This window comes from Ranitomeya imitator, chromosome 6 (assembly GCF_032444005.1).
Source record: "Ranitomeya imitator isolate aRanImi1 chromosome 6, aRanImi1.pri, whole genome shotgun sequence".
NCBI classification, from domain to species: Eukaryota; Metazoa; Chordata; class Amphibia; order Anura; family Dendrobatidae; genus Ranitomeya; species Ranitomeya imitator.
The window spans coordinates 488,763,373-488,782,352 of record NC_091287.1 but is presented as its reverse complement, the minus strand read 5'-3'; the positions used below and the strand labels follow the sequence as shown (position 1 = coordinate 488,782,352).

The following is an 18,980-nucleotide window of genomic DNA, read 5'->3' as shown; positions in this document are numbered from 1 at the left end:
TGTGGGGTCGGCCATGCGGTACGCGACTTTCGCGCCAAAGTCGCGTTTCGTATGACGCGCTTGGCGCCATTTTTTTTCAGCCAATGAAGGGGCGTGGGCAGAGTGATGACATAGGTCTTAGGGGCGTGGACGCCTATCGCCATGTTGTCGCTTGTGCGCTGTAGCGATTTGCACTGTGTAACACCAGCTGTTCGAGAGAGAGAGAGAGAGAGAGAGAGAGAGAGAGAGAGAGAGAGAGAGAGAGAGAGAGAGAGAGAGAGAGAGAGAGAGAGAGAGAGAGAGAGAGAGAGAGAGAGAGAGAGAGAGAAAAAAAAAAAAAAAAAAAAAAAAAACCATTGGGTTTCGTGTTTCGGTCGATCCTCGACTTTTCGCCATAATCGGCCGATTTCACTCGACTTTTGAGATAGTCGGGTTTCGCGAAACCCGGCTCGACCCTAAAAAAGTCAAGGTCGCTCAACCCTAGAACAGAGTACTATGCGGTCAGTATAAAAACACTAGAAAATATCCACCGCAGAAAATACAGATCACCACATCTGACTAAAGACATGGGGGGTATATCTGCATCTCCAGAGAAATAGCTAGGCTGCAAAAAATCCTTCACAGACTAATCTGGACAAGACAAAAACATGAAAATGCACAGCAGGTGGACAGCAAAAACAAAGCCAGGACTTATCTTTGTAGAAAAGCACAGCAAACTGGAGAGACCAGCATGGAAGTGAATCCTTCAAGAACAATGGACAACTGGCACTGACTAAAGGATCCTGTAAAGCTATATACCCCAGTCAGTTTTGCAATTAGTAGATACACCTGTCCACTCCTGCAGTCCAGGCACAACTGCATTACCCTCTACAACCACCGAAGGAAGCCCAAAAGCTGAATTCACAACAGCTAACATATTCCGTAGCGCTTTACAGTTTTGCACACATCACCGTCCCCGATGGGGCTCACAATCTAGATTCCCTATCAGTATGTCTTTGCAATGTGGGAGGAAACCGGAGTACATGGAGGAAACCCACGCAAACAAGGGGAGAACATACAAACTCCCTGCAGATGTTGTCCTTGGTGGGAATTGAACCCAGGACTCCAGCGCTGCAATGCTGCATTGCTATTCACTGAGCCATCATGCTGCCCTATATATAGCACAGTGCTAACCACTGAGCCACCGTTCTGCCCTATATGTAGTACAGTGCTAACCACTGAGGCACCATGCTGCCCTATATGTAGTACAGTGCTAACCACTGAGGCACCATGCTGCCCTATACAGTACAGTGCTTACCAATGAGCCACCCTACTGACATTATATATATATTGAAACCAATGGCAGACAAACAAACACATAGAAAACACCTTAAGGCTATATGCACACGTTGCGGATTAGCCTTAGGAATTTCTGGTGCGATTCTGCCTCTCCTGGCAGAAAACGCACCTGCGGATCTGTCGTGTTTTTTGTGCGTTTTTGCTGCGGTTTTCTATAATGGAATGGGTACAAAAACGCTGCAGATTCACAAAAAAGTAGTGACATGCTACTTTTTTTTTTAAACCGCAGCGTTTCCGCAGCGGATTTTCCGCAAAGTATGCACAGCATTTTTTTTTCTCATTGATTTACATTGTACTGTAAATCAATTGCGGATTTGCAGTGTTTCTGCACCGCAAAAAACGCTGCGGATCCACAGAGAATCCGCAACATGTGCACATACCCTAAAAGGTGTCCAAAAGCTGACAAACTGCTCAGAAGTCACAACATATGGAAAAGTCACAAGTACATATAGTCATGCGAAAATAAAAGAGGTGGAGGAGTAAAAGGAGGAGGAGACACAGATATAGGCATGTCATGCCCTTCTAAAAATCAAGAAAGGCTGGAGTAAAAATCTAATATCAGCCTACCAATACCCAGACGTCGTGATGAAAAGAAATATCTTTAGGTAGAATGGCGGCGGGTTCATTCAAAACACTTTCCTTAGAAGAGGTAGTGTTATCCCCGTTGGGGAGTCGTGCCAAAAAAGGAACCCAATACATTCAGACTAATCCACCATTTGTCATATCCAAGGGGCAGGTCAGTAAACGACAACATCGACGCGGAACCAAGTACAGTACTATATACTGACAAGGCAATCAGGAGGGTCAAGAAGTTGGGAAGGGGCACCCTAATGGCCAAAACAGACATTGAGGGGGCTTTCCGGTTACTACCTGTGTCTCCGAATAGTGTCCTCTCATTGGGCTGCTTCTGTGAAGGAGCATACTACATAGATCGCTGTTTGCCCATGGGATGCTCCATATCCTGCTCACTATTAGAGGCGTTTAGTTGCTTCCTCGAATAGGTCATCATGGACGTTTCTAAAGGGGCACATATTATCCATTACCTCGAAAACTTCTTATGCCTGGGCCCAAAAGATTTGCCAGTGTGAATACACGCGGTAGTCCACCTGTGAGGAGAGAGCTGGAGGGAGAGCAGACACCCCAGAGCCGAGGGGTTAGGGCTTGTTTCCATTCGCAAGACCCTTATGTCATCATCTCGCGAGACCGCAATGCACTCGAGACCGGAGCGCACAAGGAGCGTTGGTAACCGCTTCCTGGATCCAGGGGCCAACGGAAGGTGAGTATATAACTTTTTTTTAATTTTTTTTAACAGGGATATGATACCCACATTGCTATACACTATGTGGGCTGTGCTATACACTACGCATACATATTCTAGAATACCCAATGCGTTAGAATCAGGCTGCCATCAAAAAATTATATATACACACACACACACACACACACACACACACTAGTTTTTCAAGAAAATTTTACGGGCATATTCGTTTTTGAGGTGACTTATTAGAAAACTCCCAAAAGTGATACCATTTTGAGAACATAGTCAGTTAACATTCAACCCTGTCTTCAGGTAATTAACCCTTCAGGTGCTTTTCAGGAACTTATTCTGTGTAGGCCCCCTATAGCAGGTAAACTCTAAGGCAGGGGTCCCCAACTCCAGGCCTCGAGGGCTGCCAACAGTGCAGGTTTTCAGGATTTATTGCATCGGTGGTAATGTGATCATCTGCACAGGTGATGATGCCAACCCCTGTGCAATGCTAAGGAAATCCTGAAAACCTGCACTGTTGGCGGCCCTCGAGGCCTGGAGTTGGTGACCACTGCTCTAAGGCCATTGTTTGGCTATGGCAAACCATAAGGACCACAGTCATGATCTCATGGTGCCGAGGGGGTTAATGAAGGAGCACCCACATTCCGTTAACCATCTAAATGCTGTAGTCACCAATGTGCCGTACTCCCTACATGCCGTAGTCTCCTATTGACCGCAGCATCTAAGGAGTTAAACAGCCATGGTCAGTGCCAACACCAATCGTGGCTGATGCAGCAGGGTGTCCGCTATAGCAGGGGTGTCAAACTGCATTCCTCAAGGGCCGCAAACCATGCGTGTTTTCAAGATTTCCTTGGCTTTGCACAAGGTGCTGTAATCATTATGTGTGTAGGTGATTAAATTATCACCTGTGCAGTACAAGGAAATCCTGAAAACATGACCTGTTTGCAGCCCTGGAGGATTGCAGTTTGACACCCCTGCGCTATAGTGTACAGCTGACATCTCCACCCCTCCGGGGATGCTGTTCACTTATATCTCAGGTCAGTTTTAGGTCATATTGGTGGTCACTAAGGGGTTAAATGTGGTGCTTGAGTATTTAATATTTTAACAAGTCTGCTTCTTACCTCTAGAAACTGAGCAAAGTATTTCGTGTCCATGGGCTGCCCCTGGTATCGCATCAATGCCTATTGAAGTGAATCATGAAGAGCAGCAATACTGAACACAGGTTTTGGATAAGCACAATTTTTTCCACCTCCTAACAAGAAAATTACAAGCTCCACACTTGTACATAATTGAGTTAAGTTATTCTTCGCTTTTTCATAAAGGTTATAAAAAAAGAAAAAAAAAATGCAGCACAAACCCAGCCTTAAGGGGTATTCCGATCTCCAAGATCCTATTTCAACATGTAGTAGTAGTTGTAATAATATTATTAATAATATTAGCAAATGCCTACAAATTAGTGATGTAGAATAGTTTTTCTGATTAGTCATGTCTCTTTCTTCATGTGCAGGCATTGCAAGACATTGGGTATCCATGGTTACGACCTCTAGCAACTAACCAATTTCCTGTCACTATATCAGTGGTCGTAACTACGGATACCTAAGGTCCGACAATGCCTTGCACATGAGGAAAGACAGCGAATCAGAAAAACTATACATTTATAATTGGCGGCATTTGCGAATATAATTACACCTACTACATATTGGGATAGGATCTTGGAGATGGGAATATCCATTTAAGGCAAATTGAAATCTTGCTTCAAAGGTTAAAGCGTAATTCTAGTTCTAGTGTTAGAGATTGTAAAAAGCTTACGCCCTATGCACAGGATAGCAGATAACTTCCCAATCGCTGGAGGGCCGCCCGTCTGGCCCCCCCACTGATCTGGAGAGAAGAGCTCTCTGCGCCCTTCATTCTCTATTGGAAAGGCGTAGGTAGCCAAGCACTGCATTCGGCTAGTCTTCGGCACTCATTAGAATGAGTGGAGCGGCAGTGATCAACAACCGCTCCAGTCACAAAGACTTCTTCAAAGCCTCCGTTCTTGGGAGCGGTGGGGGTCCCAGCAGTAATTCCTAGCAATAGGCGATAACGTTTTACCAAGTTTGGAAGTTAAGACCAAACCCAACATCAATTCTACTAAGTCCGGAAATACTGTCGGTGAGGAATATCAGTTGGAATTTTAAAATTTCTTTCCAGAGTTTGACCTTACTACGAGGCCAGTTTCACACATCCACGCATCACAATAAATACGGACCATGAAGCACAGACCCTCTACAGGGCTCCTGATCCGGACTCCGCAGACTCAGGCACATATGACACGGTCACATTTGGGTTAGGAAACCTGTGGCCGATACGGACATCACAGCACAGACACGGATCTGTGAAATTGGCCTTCTGGTAGACCGGAATGTCCGTCTCCAGCACTTACATGACCCAAGTCCACACACACACAGGGCAATATGAATTTACACATATCCAAGTTTATACACAGGCAGGACAGAAATTGGACATATCGCAATAATATATTAATGCGCAGTTTGATATATTGGCAGGAGCTGATAGATATCTACAGCAGTCCGCTACAAAATGTGTCTCCAAGAAAATAAAGCAGGATTAAAAAGTAATTTGTTGCAGATAACACAAGAAACAGAGCAGATATTGGAGGTCCGGTCTCTTGCACACGGCTCAGATTCACACTGAGAAGCGTTCGCATAAAAAAAAAAAAAAAAGTACCCGAGGGCTCATCAGTAGCCAAATCCCATTAACATGTGACCTGACACAGCCTGCGTATACCATGGTACAAGGTTAGGTATATGTTATTTTTTCCTCACACAAACACTGGGGGCACATGTAAAGTGAAAGAATGGGGTGGAAAACCCCATTTTCAGGATATGGCAGAACCATACCTGGTCCACGTAAAAGATTCATGGGGAGATCACTAATTGTGTATAATGGAGCACGCCAGAATACTACAGAAAAATAAACCTGGGTATGGCCCAGTATAACATATCAGCACTTCTACTGGAGCCCATCATGGAGCTGTAGGATGGCCATGTGCATGAGGCTCCACATATTAATTCGTAACGTAGGAATTCATCTTGACCACAAGAGTAAGCGGTAAATGGCACTTGTCACCATCATGCCTTCAGTGCGTAGGTGCCATTTTTTAATCTTTATATACTCCAATATGACAGAATTACGGCTCACACCAGAGTGGTCAATGAGGCACCTTGCACTTATCTCAGTGTAAAGCCAGAGAACTCGTTGAAATTTATACCTCAACGGTCAATTTAGCAAATCTATACTGAAGGGACGTGAGGTTCCTAATTAGCACAAGTCCAGCCTTGTCTTCAGGTTGACCAGATAACATGTGTGCTAGTCCCGTCAAACTAACAAAGCCTAAGCCCTCGCCGGAACCCACAGCCATGGAGAAATCTCCTTGGGTTACATAACCTAGAAGCAGCCGCCTGCAGTGAGTGGTGAGCTCCGGTAGAGGACTAGGCCAGAGCCCTAGCGTCAGGTCATCACTACACGAGGGCTCTTCTGTGGCATCACTTCGGTCCGTTTTGTCATTTGTCTTTACTTTCTTTTTCTTTTTGTCCTTCTTAATTTTCAGTATTTTCTTCTTAAAATGATCCCCATGTTTGGGTTCCAGGGGCCCAGCGAATGACTTGTCCTTTTGTAGGTTAAGAAAGTCCTGCTCAGATGGGATGCAGATCAAGGAGTGGAGCTCAGGACTCCCCTTAGTCACCATTGACAGCCGGACCCAAACCAAGGACCGTGGGAAGTGTGACAGAACGGAGCCCAATAGACTGGACAAGTCGTGAGAACGCAGATCACTTGGTCTTTTACTTCCATGGCCAACCGGAGCAACAAGGGCAGAAAGCATCTTCAGGATCTTTTTACTCCTAGTGAACAGAAAAGAAAAAATATGTTTATCCGAGCACATGAACTGTTAAAGGGAACATGTCAGGCAATTCACGCAGAATGAATCGCAGACCAGCTGCACAATTGAGGCAAAGCATATTATTCTCCGAAATTCTTCTCAGAGAAGATAATCTTTGAAGGAACAAGTCAAGCAAGTTCCAGCAAGAGCTTACAAGTGCTGCACTCCTAACCTAACAGACTGGGCACCTCAGATAGGAGTGCAGAAGTGGCTGGTAACCTAGGCATCAAGCAATAAACTATACAAAATGAAGGAAAAAAATAAAAAAAAATCACTGTTCTTGAAAAGGGAGAGTAGTAATAATAAGGGAAGTTGCAAAACAGCTTGCTTGCAATTTTACCCATTTATGATAACTCCCCATTCATTTTCCAGCCACATCTGCTGCAACTTTTTTCCCCAGTTACTACTTTTCAGTAAAAAAAATACTTTCCGACATTATTTCTGCATTAAAAATGCCACAAACCTTAGGACAGAGAAGTCTCTTCTCGTGTCCTCCTCCAGTGTGGTCTCCGGCTCAGCGTTGACTGCAGAAAACTCCATTTCTTCATTATTTGGAGAAGTTTTTACTTTGGTCTCAAGTTCATCGATCTGTGGCTTCACTTTAGAAAGTTCCACCCCAATGGGAAGCCGCATCTGCCATTCTCCTGTGAGCGGATTCCAGGGGCAATAAAAAGGGGCCAAAACGCCATGCTTGATGAAATTTGTTCGCTTTGCAGGTGGACGTCTAGTGTAGACCATAAAACGTGATGTTATATCTTTAAATATTATCCTAAAGTGCAAATGTTTCTTAATGATTAGAGATGAGCGAGTATACTCGTTGCTCAGGTTTTCCCGAGCACGCTCGGGTGGTCTCCGAGTATTTGTGACTGCTTGGAGATTTAGTTTTTGTTGACACAGCTGAATGATTTACAGCTACTAGCCAGCCTGACTACATGTGGGGGTTGCCTGCTTGCTAGGGAATCCCCACATGTAATCAAGCTGGCTAGTAGCTGTAAATCATTCAGCTGCGGCAAGGAAAACTAGATCTCCGAGCAGTCACAAATACTCGGAGATCACTCGAGTGTGCTCTGGAAAACCCGAGCAACGAGTACACTCGCTCATCACTATTAATGATAAAAAAAAGTACTTTTTAGGCTCAAATTATTTATTATTGTACCCTTAAATTATAATAAAATCATGGACACATCAGTGACTTGAGCAGTGGGCGTGAATCCACATTTTCCCTCCATTAACACAGGGCACATTAATTCCTATGTTTCAGCAACAGGTGAGGGTTGGCGTGCACAGATCCCCTGCGACATGTAGTGAGAAATTACTTTAAGCCTTTTGTGCCTCACAACATGGTTGGATGGCAGCTGTGGGTGCAAAGAACATAATTGACAGGCCAATGCCGATTTACCATTTTTTTTTTTTTTTTTTTTTTCGGACTATAAGAACCACTGGACCATAAGACGCACCTAGGTTTTAGGAGGAAGAAATTCAGAAAAAAAAAAAAATAATTGAAGCAAAAAATATTGTCAATGCTGTACTGCTGTAATATCCCCTTATCCTGGTATGCATGGCCCCCTCATCCTGGGGTGCATGGTTCCCTCCCCCCCCCCCCCTCCTGGGGTGCATGGTCCCCCTCCCTCATCCCCATCCTGGGGTGAATGGTCCCCCCACCCCCTCATCATCCCCATCCCGTGGTGCATGGTCCCCCCACCCCCTCATCATCCCCATCCCGAGGTGCATGGTCCCCTCTCATCCCCATCCCGGGGTGCATGGTCCCCCCCCCCCCCCCCTCATCCCGGGGTGCATGGTCTCCCCCCCCCCATCCTGGGGTGAATGGTTCCCCCCCCCCACATCCCCATCCCGGGGTGCATGGTCCCCCCACCCCCTCATCATCCCCATCCCGGGGTGCATGGTCCCCCCTCATCCCCATCCCGGGGTGCATGGTCCCCCCCCCCCCCTCATCCCGGGGTGCATGGTTCCCCCCCCCCCCCCCCTCATCCCGGGGTGCATGGTCCCCCCCCCCCCCCCCATCCCGGGGTGCATGGTTCCCCCCCCACATCCCCATCCTGGGGTGTATGCACCACCCCCTCCTCATCCCTAGCCAGTTGGGTCTTCTAGTCTGAGAAATACGGTAAATATTGGCCAAAAGATAACTTTTGAAAGCTACATCTGAATAAAGCCACGACTCTGGGATTGTCCACATGTGCTACAAAAGTATGAAAACACCACGAAATACCGCAGTTTAATGGTCTTACCTGTTGTACTTTTCAAGCAGCTGGGCTTTAGCCTCCTGTGCAGACAGGACTCCAGCAGGGGTGTCAGGGAAGTCACCTGGCACATTTGGAGCCCCCATATATCTATAGTGTTGCAGCCCTTGCTGTTGACCCCCAACCCGGACACCCCTGTAAATCTGAAAATTTGCATTATATAGACTCCAGATGACATTGCATTAAGTTAAAAAAATAAATAAATAAATAAATTATAAAACCATTAACTTACAAGTGGAATCCAGAAGGCCATTCCCCATCCTTTTGGAAGGCAGATGTCCCATCCGCTGCCCCACCCTGGGCGATCTTTACCAGTCACCTTGCCAGGCTGCTGGATTAACAGGACCGGGATCTTAGACTCACGATTGCCTAGCTGCAGCTTTGAACCTGGTACAAGCAGCGAACTCCTTAGTCTGTTAATATCCTGTAATATAACAGCTAGAATTCAGAAGTAACTTTTTTTTTCCGCCATCTCTGTTAGTCATGTAGACGTAGCTGCGCTTGCATAAAAAGTTTTAGGGTACTATAAACATACCTCTAATTCAGGTCATAGACCAGATGAGGATTCCTCCCACCCCCGTACACATGCATGCTCAGATCAGCAGATCACGAATGTGTTCTCAATAGTGAGGAATACTGGGACCAAGGTTATTCAATGAGGCAGCGCAGATATAAGTATTTTTTCTTAGCTGTAATTCGCATGCTGTGATTTACTCTGAGATCTGATTGGTGTAAGGAAGGGGGGCGGGGGTGGGGGGGAGAAAAAAAAAAATATAAAATCTGATAAATCTGAAGCCGTATGGACCATTAGTATGACATTTAATTTTTACAGATGGCATACAATTCTGTAGCATAGGAAACTGTAAATGGTCCTGTAAAAGATTAATATTAATGAGGAGATCTCATGGGCTGGCGCACAGGACCACGAATAGGGCAAATCATGCAGATGACACGCTGGTCAGTGTCAGCATAGTGTGACCCGATTCTCTTGAATGAGAGACTCTGAGTACACTGCAGGGAAGATGGAGAACACAATTTCTCCATCTTCTCCATTGTGTCAGTGCGTGGAAATCAGAGGACATCTGTGTGCCGTCCGAGGATTTCACCGCACTCCCTGATTTGCATGGCCGCATGCGATCCGATAATTGGATAAAATGGACATGCTGCAATCTTTTCCTCAAGCCGGCTTGGTCCGAGGGGAGAAGATAAGAAAAAAAAAAAAAAAAAAAAACACGAGACTTCTATAAATGTCATTTCCTTTTCTGGAACTGTAAGACCATGTGATTTTTTGCGCAGTGAAAGTTTCCAGCGTCAAAAACTCATTAGGGGAACTTTACCTAAAGGTTGCATTCATCATAACACTTTCCGGTCAGGCCCACCTCTTGTTACTATGTGACTAGGAGACCTCACATGCAGAAACAGCAGCGGTGACTGAGCAGAGTGGGTCTAAAAGGGCTACAACGTCCTCTTAGGAGTCTAACAGAAAGAAGCAACGCTATCGCAAAGGGACAGTGGCCTATTACGGCAGTCATAAGCCCAACTATGGCCTCCAAGTCTGCTACAGCCATCTTTCTTTTAGGCCATGCCATATACATGGCTTAATAGTTCGTAGTTTCACAATAACACAGGAATCACTCGATTATGAGGCCCCAACATACGTTTGCACCATGCCTATAGTCACATCTTTGCTTGAAATCAATGTAAACACAATGTCCGAAGAAATAATGCCTTGTACAGAACGACCTGGGCGAAATGCAGCCTTCTGGCTATCTCAGGCCAGTCGTCAATCAAGACAGTTGAAGGGCTAAAAATGATCCATGACCTGCACCATGCCCACCACTATATATATATATATATAGATATATATATATATATATATATATATATATATATATATATATATATATTTATTTTACACATACATACACACACTTGAGATGAAGACGCAGTGAATACATTGGAGAAGACTCCTTCTTCCACCAATCTGCCTGTGTGACAGACAGCAGCCGCGATGAAGTCACAAGATCACGTGTCTGCTGTGCAGAGAGTCAGTGCACCGGAGACCATAGAAGAGTGACGGGAGAGGAGTGCATGTGGTTTTTTTTCTAATTATAGGTGTATGGGATGTATGCCTGTATATATTTGGCTATGGGGAGGGAGTGGGGCGTAGGGGCTGGAAGGAGAGTCTGCATACTCAATTTTGCTCAATATTAGGCGATACAAATTGTATTAATATACAATAATTAAAAACACAATGTTGAGCAGAATTAAATTTCAGCCCATTAGTGCAGCCCTCCACAACAGTCACAGTTTCTCATACGGACCCCTTGGGAACATTGACTGCCCACCCCTGCCTTGGAGATATTGCCCTGCGTTCACCTGCTCTGACATTTTATTATCCACCACGTGCGATCGCACATCAGAAGACCAGATGAGACTCTCCGTGCACTCCACGGGAACTCCTGCCACTGCTAAGGACTTCACCTTCTCTCCATCTAGAGGATGAAAAAACAGAGGACAAATTCCATCTATCAACAGGCAAACGCTGCCGAATCTGGAATATCTGTACAGATCGCAGCGACAGGCTCCAAAGGGTTCACCCAACTCCAACAGTGACCTTTAAGGGAAATTCCTACCATCACCAGGAGTGTATACATACATATAGACACACCACCAGGAATAATGCATGAATCAGCAAGAAAATCAGCAGAGTACTCTATTTGGCCAAGCCAGGAATCGAACCTGGGTCATCTGTATGGAAAGACAGAGGCTCCCACCGAGCACAAGGCCAGTAGAGAAACAAAAGGGCAACCTAAAATCCTCAAAAAGGCTGCAGGAAGATCGGAGCTTCACCTGTGTAGTTTTTTAGATTTGGAATGGATTTTGTCCTTTTATTGGGCAAGTTCAGCCTTGGATCCCCGACAGTGAGGCCCAAAACGGTTCCAGCTGGTATCTGTGCGGGAGACTCTACACCTGGAAACACACAACAGGTTTATACAGATTTGTGAAATTAAAAAATGGCTAACATGGGACAAAATTAAAAAACAAAAAAAAAAATTTTTTTTTTTTATACAGATATTACATTAATTAAAAAATAAAACTATACACATTTTGATGCAAAGATGGGCAAACAAGTTATGATAAAAAAAAAAAAGTACCGTATATACTCGAGTATAAGCCGAGATTTTCAGCCCAAATTTTTGGGCTGAAAGTGCCCCCCTCGGCTTATACTCGAGTCACGGTAGCGGTGGGGTCGGCGGGTGAGGGGGTGAGGGCGCTGGGGTATACTTACCTAGTCCCAGCGATCCTCGCGCTGTCCCTGCCGTCCCACGGGCTTCGGCGCTGCAGTTTCTTCCTCTCTTCAGCGGTCACGTGGGACCGCTCATTACAGAAATGAATAAGCGGCTCCACCTCCCATAGGGGCGGAGCCGCTTATTCATTTCTCTAATCAGCGGTGCCGGTGACCGCTGATAGAGAAAGAAGCTGCGGCACCGAAGACAGGAGGGGACAGCGCGAGGATCGCCAGGACTAGGTGAGTATAGCATATTCACCTGTCCGCGTTCCAGCCGCCGGGCGCCGATCCATCTTCCCGGCCGGCGCCTCCATCTTCCCGGCGTCTGCGCTCTCTGACTGTTCAGGCAGGGGGCGCGATGACGCATACAGTGTGCGCGGCGCCCTCTGCCTGATCAGTCAGAGCAGAGACGCCGGGAAGATGGAGGCGCCGGAACGAGACGCCGGGAGCTGCAATCAAGGGAGGTGAGTATGTGTTTTTTTTTCTTTATTGCGGCAGCGGCGGCACAAATTTATGTGGAACAGCTATGGGGCACAGTGAACGGTGCAGAGCACCGTATATGGCACAGCACAGCTATGGGGCACAGTGAACGGTGCAGAGCACCGTATATGGCACAGCACAGCTATGGGGCACAGTGAACGGTGCAGAGCACCGTATATGGCACAGCACAGCTATGGGGCACAGTGAACGGTGCAGAGCACCGTATATGGCACAGCACAGCTATGGGGCACAGTGAACGGTGCAGAGCACCGTATATGGCACAGCACAGCTATGGGGCACAGTGAACGGTGCAGAGCACCGTATATGGCACAGCACAGCTATGGGGCACAGTGAACGGTGCAGAGCACCGTATATGGCACAGCACAGCTATGGGGCACAGTGAACGGTGCAGAGCACCGTATATGGCACAGCACAGCTATGGGGCACAGTGAACGGTGCAGAGCACCGTATATGGCACAGCACAGCTATGGGGCACAGTGAACGGTGCAGAGCACCGTATATGGCACAGCACAGCTATGGGGCACAGTGAACGGTGCAGAGCACCGTATATGGCACAGCACAGCTATAGGGCACAGTGAACGGTGCAGAGCACCGTATATGGCACAGCACAGCTATGTATGGGGCACAGTGAACGGTGCAGAGCACCGTATATGGCACAGCACAGCTATGTATGGGGCACAGTGAACGGTGCAGAGCACCGTATATGGCACAGCACAGCTATGGGGCACAGTGAACGGTGCAGAGCACCGTATATGGCACAGCACAGCTATGGGGCACAGTGAACGGTGCAGAGCACCGTATATGGCACATCTATGGGGCACAGTGAACGGTGCAGAGCACCGTATATGGCACAGCTATGGGGCACAATGAACGGTGCAGAGCACCGTATATGGCACAGCTAGGGGGCACAATGAACGGTGCAGAGCACTATATGGCACAGCTATGGGGAAATAATGATCTATTTTTATTTTTGAAATTCACCGGTAAATGCTGCATTTCCACCCTAGGCTTATACTCGAGTCAATAAGTTTTCCCAGTTTTTTGTGGCAAAATTAGGGGGGGTCGGCTTATACTCGGGTCGGCTTATACTCGAGTATATACGGTATTAGAAAATCATGGATCAATTATCCTCATAAGATGCACCATACCTGTCCGTAGGTAGTGTCTGGTAATGCAGATCTGCCTAAATGAAGTGAATAGGTCTGAGCTCCAAGACAGATGTGGCGCTTTTTCCCCATTGGAGCTAGCAGCCATATTTTTGCAATGTTTTGAACCTATTAAAAGTTTGCAGCCATAAAAGCCACTCTCCATTTACTGAGAGTTGTACCAAAGCTGGATATAAGAGATGTGTCATCGGGACAGCCCTGTGTTCCCTGGATATAAGAGTTGTGCCATCAGGACAGCTCTGTGTTCCCTGGATATAAGAGTTGTGCCACCAGGACAGTCCGGTGTTCCCTGGATATAAGAGTTGCGCCACCAGAACAGCCCTGTGTTCGCCTGGATATAAGAGTTGCTCCATCAGGACAGCTCTGTGTTCCCTGGATATAAGAGTTGTGCCACCAGGACAGTCCGGTGTTCCCTGGATATAAGAGTTGTGCCATCAGGACAGCTCTGTGTTCCCTGGATATAAGAGTTGTGCCATCAGGACAGCCCTGTGTTCCCTGGATATAAGAGTTGCTCCATCAGGACATCCCTGTGTTCCCTGGATATAAGAGTTGCGCCATCAGGACAGCCCTGTGTTCCCTGGATATAAGAGTTGCGCCATCAGGACAGCCCTGTGTTCGCCTGGATATAAGAGTTGCGCCATCAGAACAGCTCTGTGTTCCCTGGATATAAGAGTTGTGCCACCAGAACAGTCCTGTGTCCCCTGGATATAAGAGTTGTGCCATCAGAACAGCCCTGTGTTCGCCTGGATATAAGAGTTGCGCCATCAGAACAGCTCTGTGTTCCCTGGATATAAGAGTTGTGCCACCAGAACAGTCCTGTGTCCCCTGGATATAAGAGTTGCGCCATCAGAACAGCCCTGTGTTCCTGGGATATAAGAGTTGTGCCATCAGGACAGCCTCTATTCGTCTTGTAGGGTTTATGTAGCCTTTGTTCCCGCAAACTTGAGTTCAATGTAATACTGCAGCGATACACCAAGTGTGCGCCTTATTTAATTCTATGACAAAAATGTAGTTCTAAAAGAGTACTTGTACTTTAAATAGCGCTTACCGGTAAAGGCAAAGGGTGGGTGGCATCGGACTGGATCCAAAAATACCCCAAGGTACGTTTCGCTTCTTTAATGCATAGCTTTATCAAGGGGATGGAACCAATATAAACATGCAGATGCGGAATAGGAAAGACTTACTTTTCAGTAACTTAAACAAGGATTCCTGACTGCTATGACGAAGAACATCATCTGGATTTTGACAATAATCTGCCCACCAGTTGTGCGGTCCTGAATCTTCAGTGTCCTGTGTGGGAAACCATTATTCATCATCATAGTTAAATTTATTATATCAAAAAGGAAAAAACAAAAATTTAAAAAGGGAAAAATATTTCAGCTTCTGTAGGGTAAACAGGAGCCTATGGATACATTTAACAAAATGGCCAAGAATCTTGTGCACCTGGTGAGACTGGTGTACATTCTGTTAGGCTGGGTTCCCATTGCGTTATGGGACCGCGTTAAACGGACAGCGTTGCACGGCGAAATTAACGCCGTGCAACGCGTCCGTTAACGCGCCCATTCACGCTAATGGGAACGCGCTACACTAGCGCGTGCCATGATCGGCACGCGCTAGCGACGCGCCGGAGATTCCTGGCGCGCCACGGACGCTGCTTGCAGCGTCCGAGGCGCGCCCGCGGTCCGTTCCCCGCTCTCGCAGATCGGGGGATCTGCGAGAGCGGGGACGTTACCGCGACCCCGAACGCGGCCCCATAAAAAACATTGCGTTAGCGCAATCCGCTAGCGCTAAACGGATTGCACTAACGCAATGTGACCCTAGCCTTAGATATAATTTTGCTTTTTTTAAATGTAGAGATCGATAAGACAAAAAAGGCAGGCGCTAATCATATTCTCACCTTATGCAGTGGGGCAACATGCAGGGCATCACCAAGCACACAGTTGGACATTGGCCCAACAAGTCTATAGCGTACAATTTCCATTGTCAGGTCTCTGAAAAAAAGTTAAATTCTATTGATTATTTTGTGGTTGAGCATTTGTTGAGCTCGACTAGAGAACGCGCGAGCGTAAAAGCCAAATATATTGTGCAGAAAACCAGGCCTACAACTTGTAATAGACAGTAGAACGAGTCCCAACCTTATGTATAGGAAATAGTGATGAGCGAATATACTCGTTACTCGAGATTTCTCAAGCATGCTCGGGTGTCCTCCGAGTATTTTTTAGTGCTCGGAGATTTAGTTTTTATTGCTGCACCTGAATGATTTACAGATACTAGCCAGGCTAAGTACATGTGGGGGTTGCCTAGTTGCTAGGGAATCCCCACATGTAATCAAGCAGGCTAGTAGCTGTAAATCAACCAGCTGCAGTGAAAAGAAAAAAAAAAAACAATCCCCGAGCGCTAAAAAATACTTGGAGTACACCCGAGCAACGAGTATATTTGCTCATCACTAATAGGAAACTAAAAACAAATGTATTTACCGTAATCTTGGCCACCCTGAGAATGGGGCCAGAATATCTGTGTAGCTAGACAATGTAATCTCTAGGTCAGCTTTAATTCTCAGGACATAGCAGATCTAGAAAGTCTGCATACTGTAAAAAGTGTCAGGATGTTTTTTTACATGACAAGAAGGAAGTCATACAATCATTTGAGAACTTTTTGCACCTTTATAATGGGTTGCCCACTACCAGGACAAACCCTTCTTGATCTAAATGTTTGGTTTCGATAAAAAACAAAAAACAAAAAACAAAACAAAACCTTGTACCGGCGCGGTTCCTGCGGTGTCTGCACTTGCGGTCCTGGGGCTCACGTGCGGTTGTATGACACGTGGTACCCAACGTCCAATCAACGCTGGGGTCACTGTCCACGCCTCCTGTCGAATTGAGCAGGAAGAGGCAGTCAGAAATCAGCTGCAGCCAGGACTTCCTCTTCATGTTCAATTTCGTATTAAGAGAGGGACAGGGTGTGTTTGTTTTCGATCCTCATGGATCATGTTTTAAATGGTTTTATATTTTGTATGTCCTTTGTTTCTATATAATAAAGTTGGATTTCATATGCACACATTTATGCAGTGTCTTTCTCTCCTTGCTTAAAATTAGCCAGTTAAACTCACTAAGGCCGGTTTCACACGTCAGTGGCTCCGGTACGTGAGGTGACAGTTTCCTCACGTACCGGAGACACACTCACGTAGACACTTTGAAGTCAATGTGTCTCTGCACGTCAGCGTGTTTTCACGGAGTCATGTCAGTGTTCGTGGGAGCGCACGGATTACAAGGACCGATTAAAGTCAATGGGTCAGTGTAAAACACGTACCGCACACGGACGTGTTTTACACGGACGTGTGCCGTGCAGGAGACAGCGCTACAGTAAGCGCTGTCCCCCCATGTGGTGCTGAAGCCGCCATTCATATCTTCTCACCAGCAGCGTTCGCTGGATAGAAGATATGAAAAATACTTTTTTTTTATTTTTCGTGTTTAAAATAGGGATTTTTGTGTGTACTCACCGTAAAATCCTTTTCTCCGAGCCACTCATTGGGGAACACAGGACCATGGGTTATGCTGCTGTCACTAGGAGGCTGACACTAAGCTGAGACAAAAAAAGGTTAGCTCCTCCCCTGCAGTATACACCCTCATGCTGGCTTCCAGAGACCCAGTTCAGTGCAAAAGCAGTAGGATAACAACAATATATCAAGTAACATTAGAATATAACATGTCAAAGACCAAAAAAGGTAACGAGCCGTAAGGCTACCAGGGTGGGTGCTGTGTCCCCCAATGAGTGGCTCGGAGAAAAGGATTTTACGGTGAGTACACACAAAAATCCCTATTTCTCCTTCGCCTCATTGGGGGACACAGGACCATGGGACGTCCCAAAGCAGTCCCTGGGAGGGAAACAATATAACCAAATAACTGTGTACCATCTGACTACAAAATGCGCAACGGCCGCTTGCAGGATACGCCTGCCAAGGGCCGCGTCCGCAGAGGAGTGAATATGTGGACATTGTAATGCTTCGTGAAAGTATGCAGGCTGGACCACGTTGCGGCCTTGCAAACCTGCTCCGCTGTTGCCTGGTGCCGGATGGCCCAGGAAGCACCCATCGACTGAGTGGAGTGTACTCTAATCCCCGCCGGGATAGGACTGCCCCTGACCCGATAGGATTCCTGGATAGCAGATCGGATCCATCTGGCTATCGTGGATTTAGACGCAGCCAAACCCTTTCTGTGACCCTCCGGGAGCACAAAAAGGGCGTCCGATTTTCTGAAATGAGCCGTTCTGGAAATGTACCTCCTGAGGGCCCGTACCACGTCCAGAGTATGGAGAGCCTTCTCAACCCTATGTTTGGGCTGCGAGCAAAAGGAGGGAAGAATGATGTCCTCGTTAAGATGAAAAGATGAGACCACCTTCGGAAGAAACGCCGGGGAAGGGCGTAGGACTACTTTGTCCTGATGAAAGGCAAGGAAAGGAGCCCGACAGGATAAAGCGGCGAGCTCTGAAACCCTTCTGATGGACGTCACCGCTACCAGGAAGGCAACCTTCCATGAGAGGACAGAGAGCAGAACGTCTTGAAGGGGTTCGAACGGAGGTTCCTGAAGAACCCCCAGGACCAAGTTGAGATCCCAGGTCTCTAACGGCATCCTGTAGGGGGGAACCACATGGGAGACTCCCTGAATGAAGGTCTTGACCTGAAGGTTGGCGGCGATCCTGCGCTGGAACAGCACGGATAACGCTGAGATCTGGCCTTTGAGGGAACTTAGTGCCAAGCCGGAGTCCAGACCGGACTGAAGGAAATTCAAGATGCGAGGGATAGAGAAAGCGAGCGGAGGGTGACCTCGGAGCCTGCACCATGACAAGAAAGATTTCCAGACGCGGTGGTAAATGGAGGCGGAAGACGCCTTGCGAGCACTTAACATGGTGGGAATGACCTGCTGAGAGAAACCGGCTCGAGTTAGAATCCAGGTTTCAACAGCCACGCCGTTAAACGTAGGGCCCCGGAGCTCTGGTGGTAGATCGGCCCTTGGCAAAGCAGGTCTGGGCGGTCTGGTAACCGCCAGGGAACGTCGGCTACGAGCTGAACGAGTTCCGCGTACCAAGCGCGGCGTGGCCAGTCTGGGGCGACCAGAATGACCGGGACTCCCTCCGTCTTGATCTTTCGGATCACCTTCCGCAGTAAGGGAAGAGGAGGAAACACATATGGGAGTTGAAACTGATGCCACGGAGAAATCAGCGCGTCTACTCTTATGGCCTG

At 47.0% G+C, this 18,980-nt stretch overlaps 1 protein-coding gene across 1 annotated transcript in view; it reads right to left on the bottom strand.

The window, feature by feature from the left end:
• Nucleotides 1-5,706: 5,706 nt before the first annotated feature.
• The window catches only part of POP1 (POP1 homolog, ribonuclease P/MRP subunit), a 35,565-nt gene continuing 22,291 nt past the window's right edge, over nt 5,707-18,980 (bottom strand). Inside the window, exons 9-16 of the mRNA XM_069731636.1 lie at nt 15,639-15,732; nt 14,926-15,031; nt 11,636-11,755; nt 11,162-11,277; nt 9,015-9,206; nt 8,771-8,925; nt 6,988-7,248; nt 5,707-6,486 (exon numbers count right to left, since the gene is read on the bottom strand). Coding sequence (XP_069587737.1) covers nt 5,850-6,486; nt 6,988-7,248; nt 8,771-8,925; nt 9,015-9,206; nt 11,162-11,277; nt 11,636-11,755; nt 14,926-15,031; nt 15,639-15,732 — 1,681 coding nt within the window. The 3' untranslated portion in view covers nt 5,707-5,849. The remainder of the gene's footprint in view (nt 6,487-6,987; nt 7,249-8,770; nt 8,926-9,014; nt 9,207-11,161; nt 11,278-11,635; nt 11,756-14,925; nt 15,032-15,638; nt 15,733-18,980) is intronic.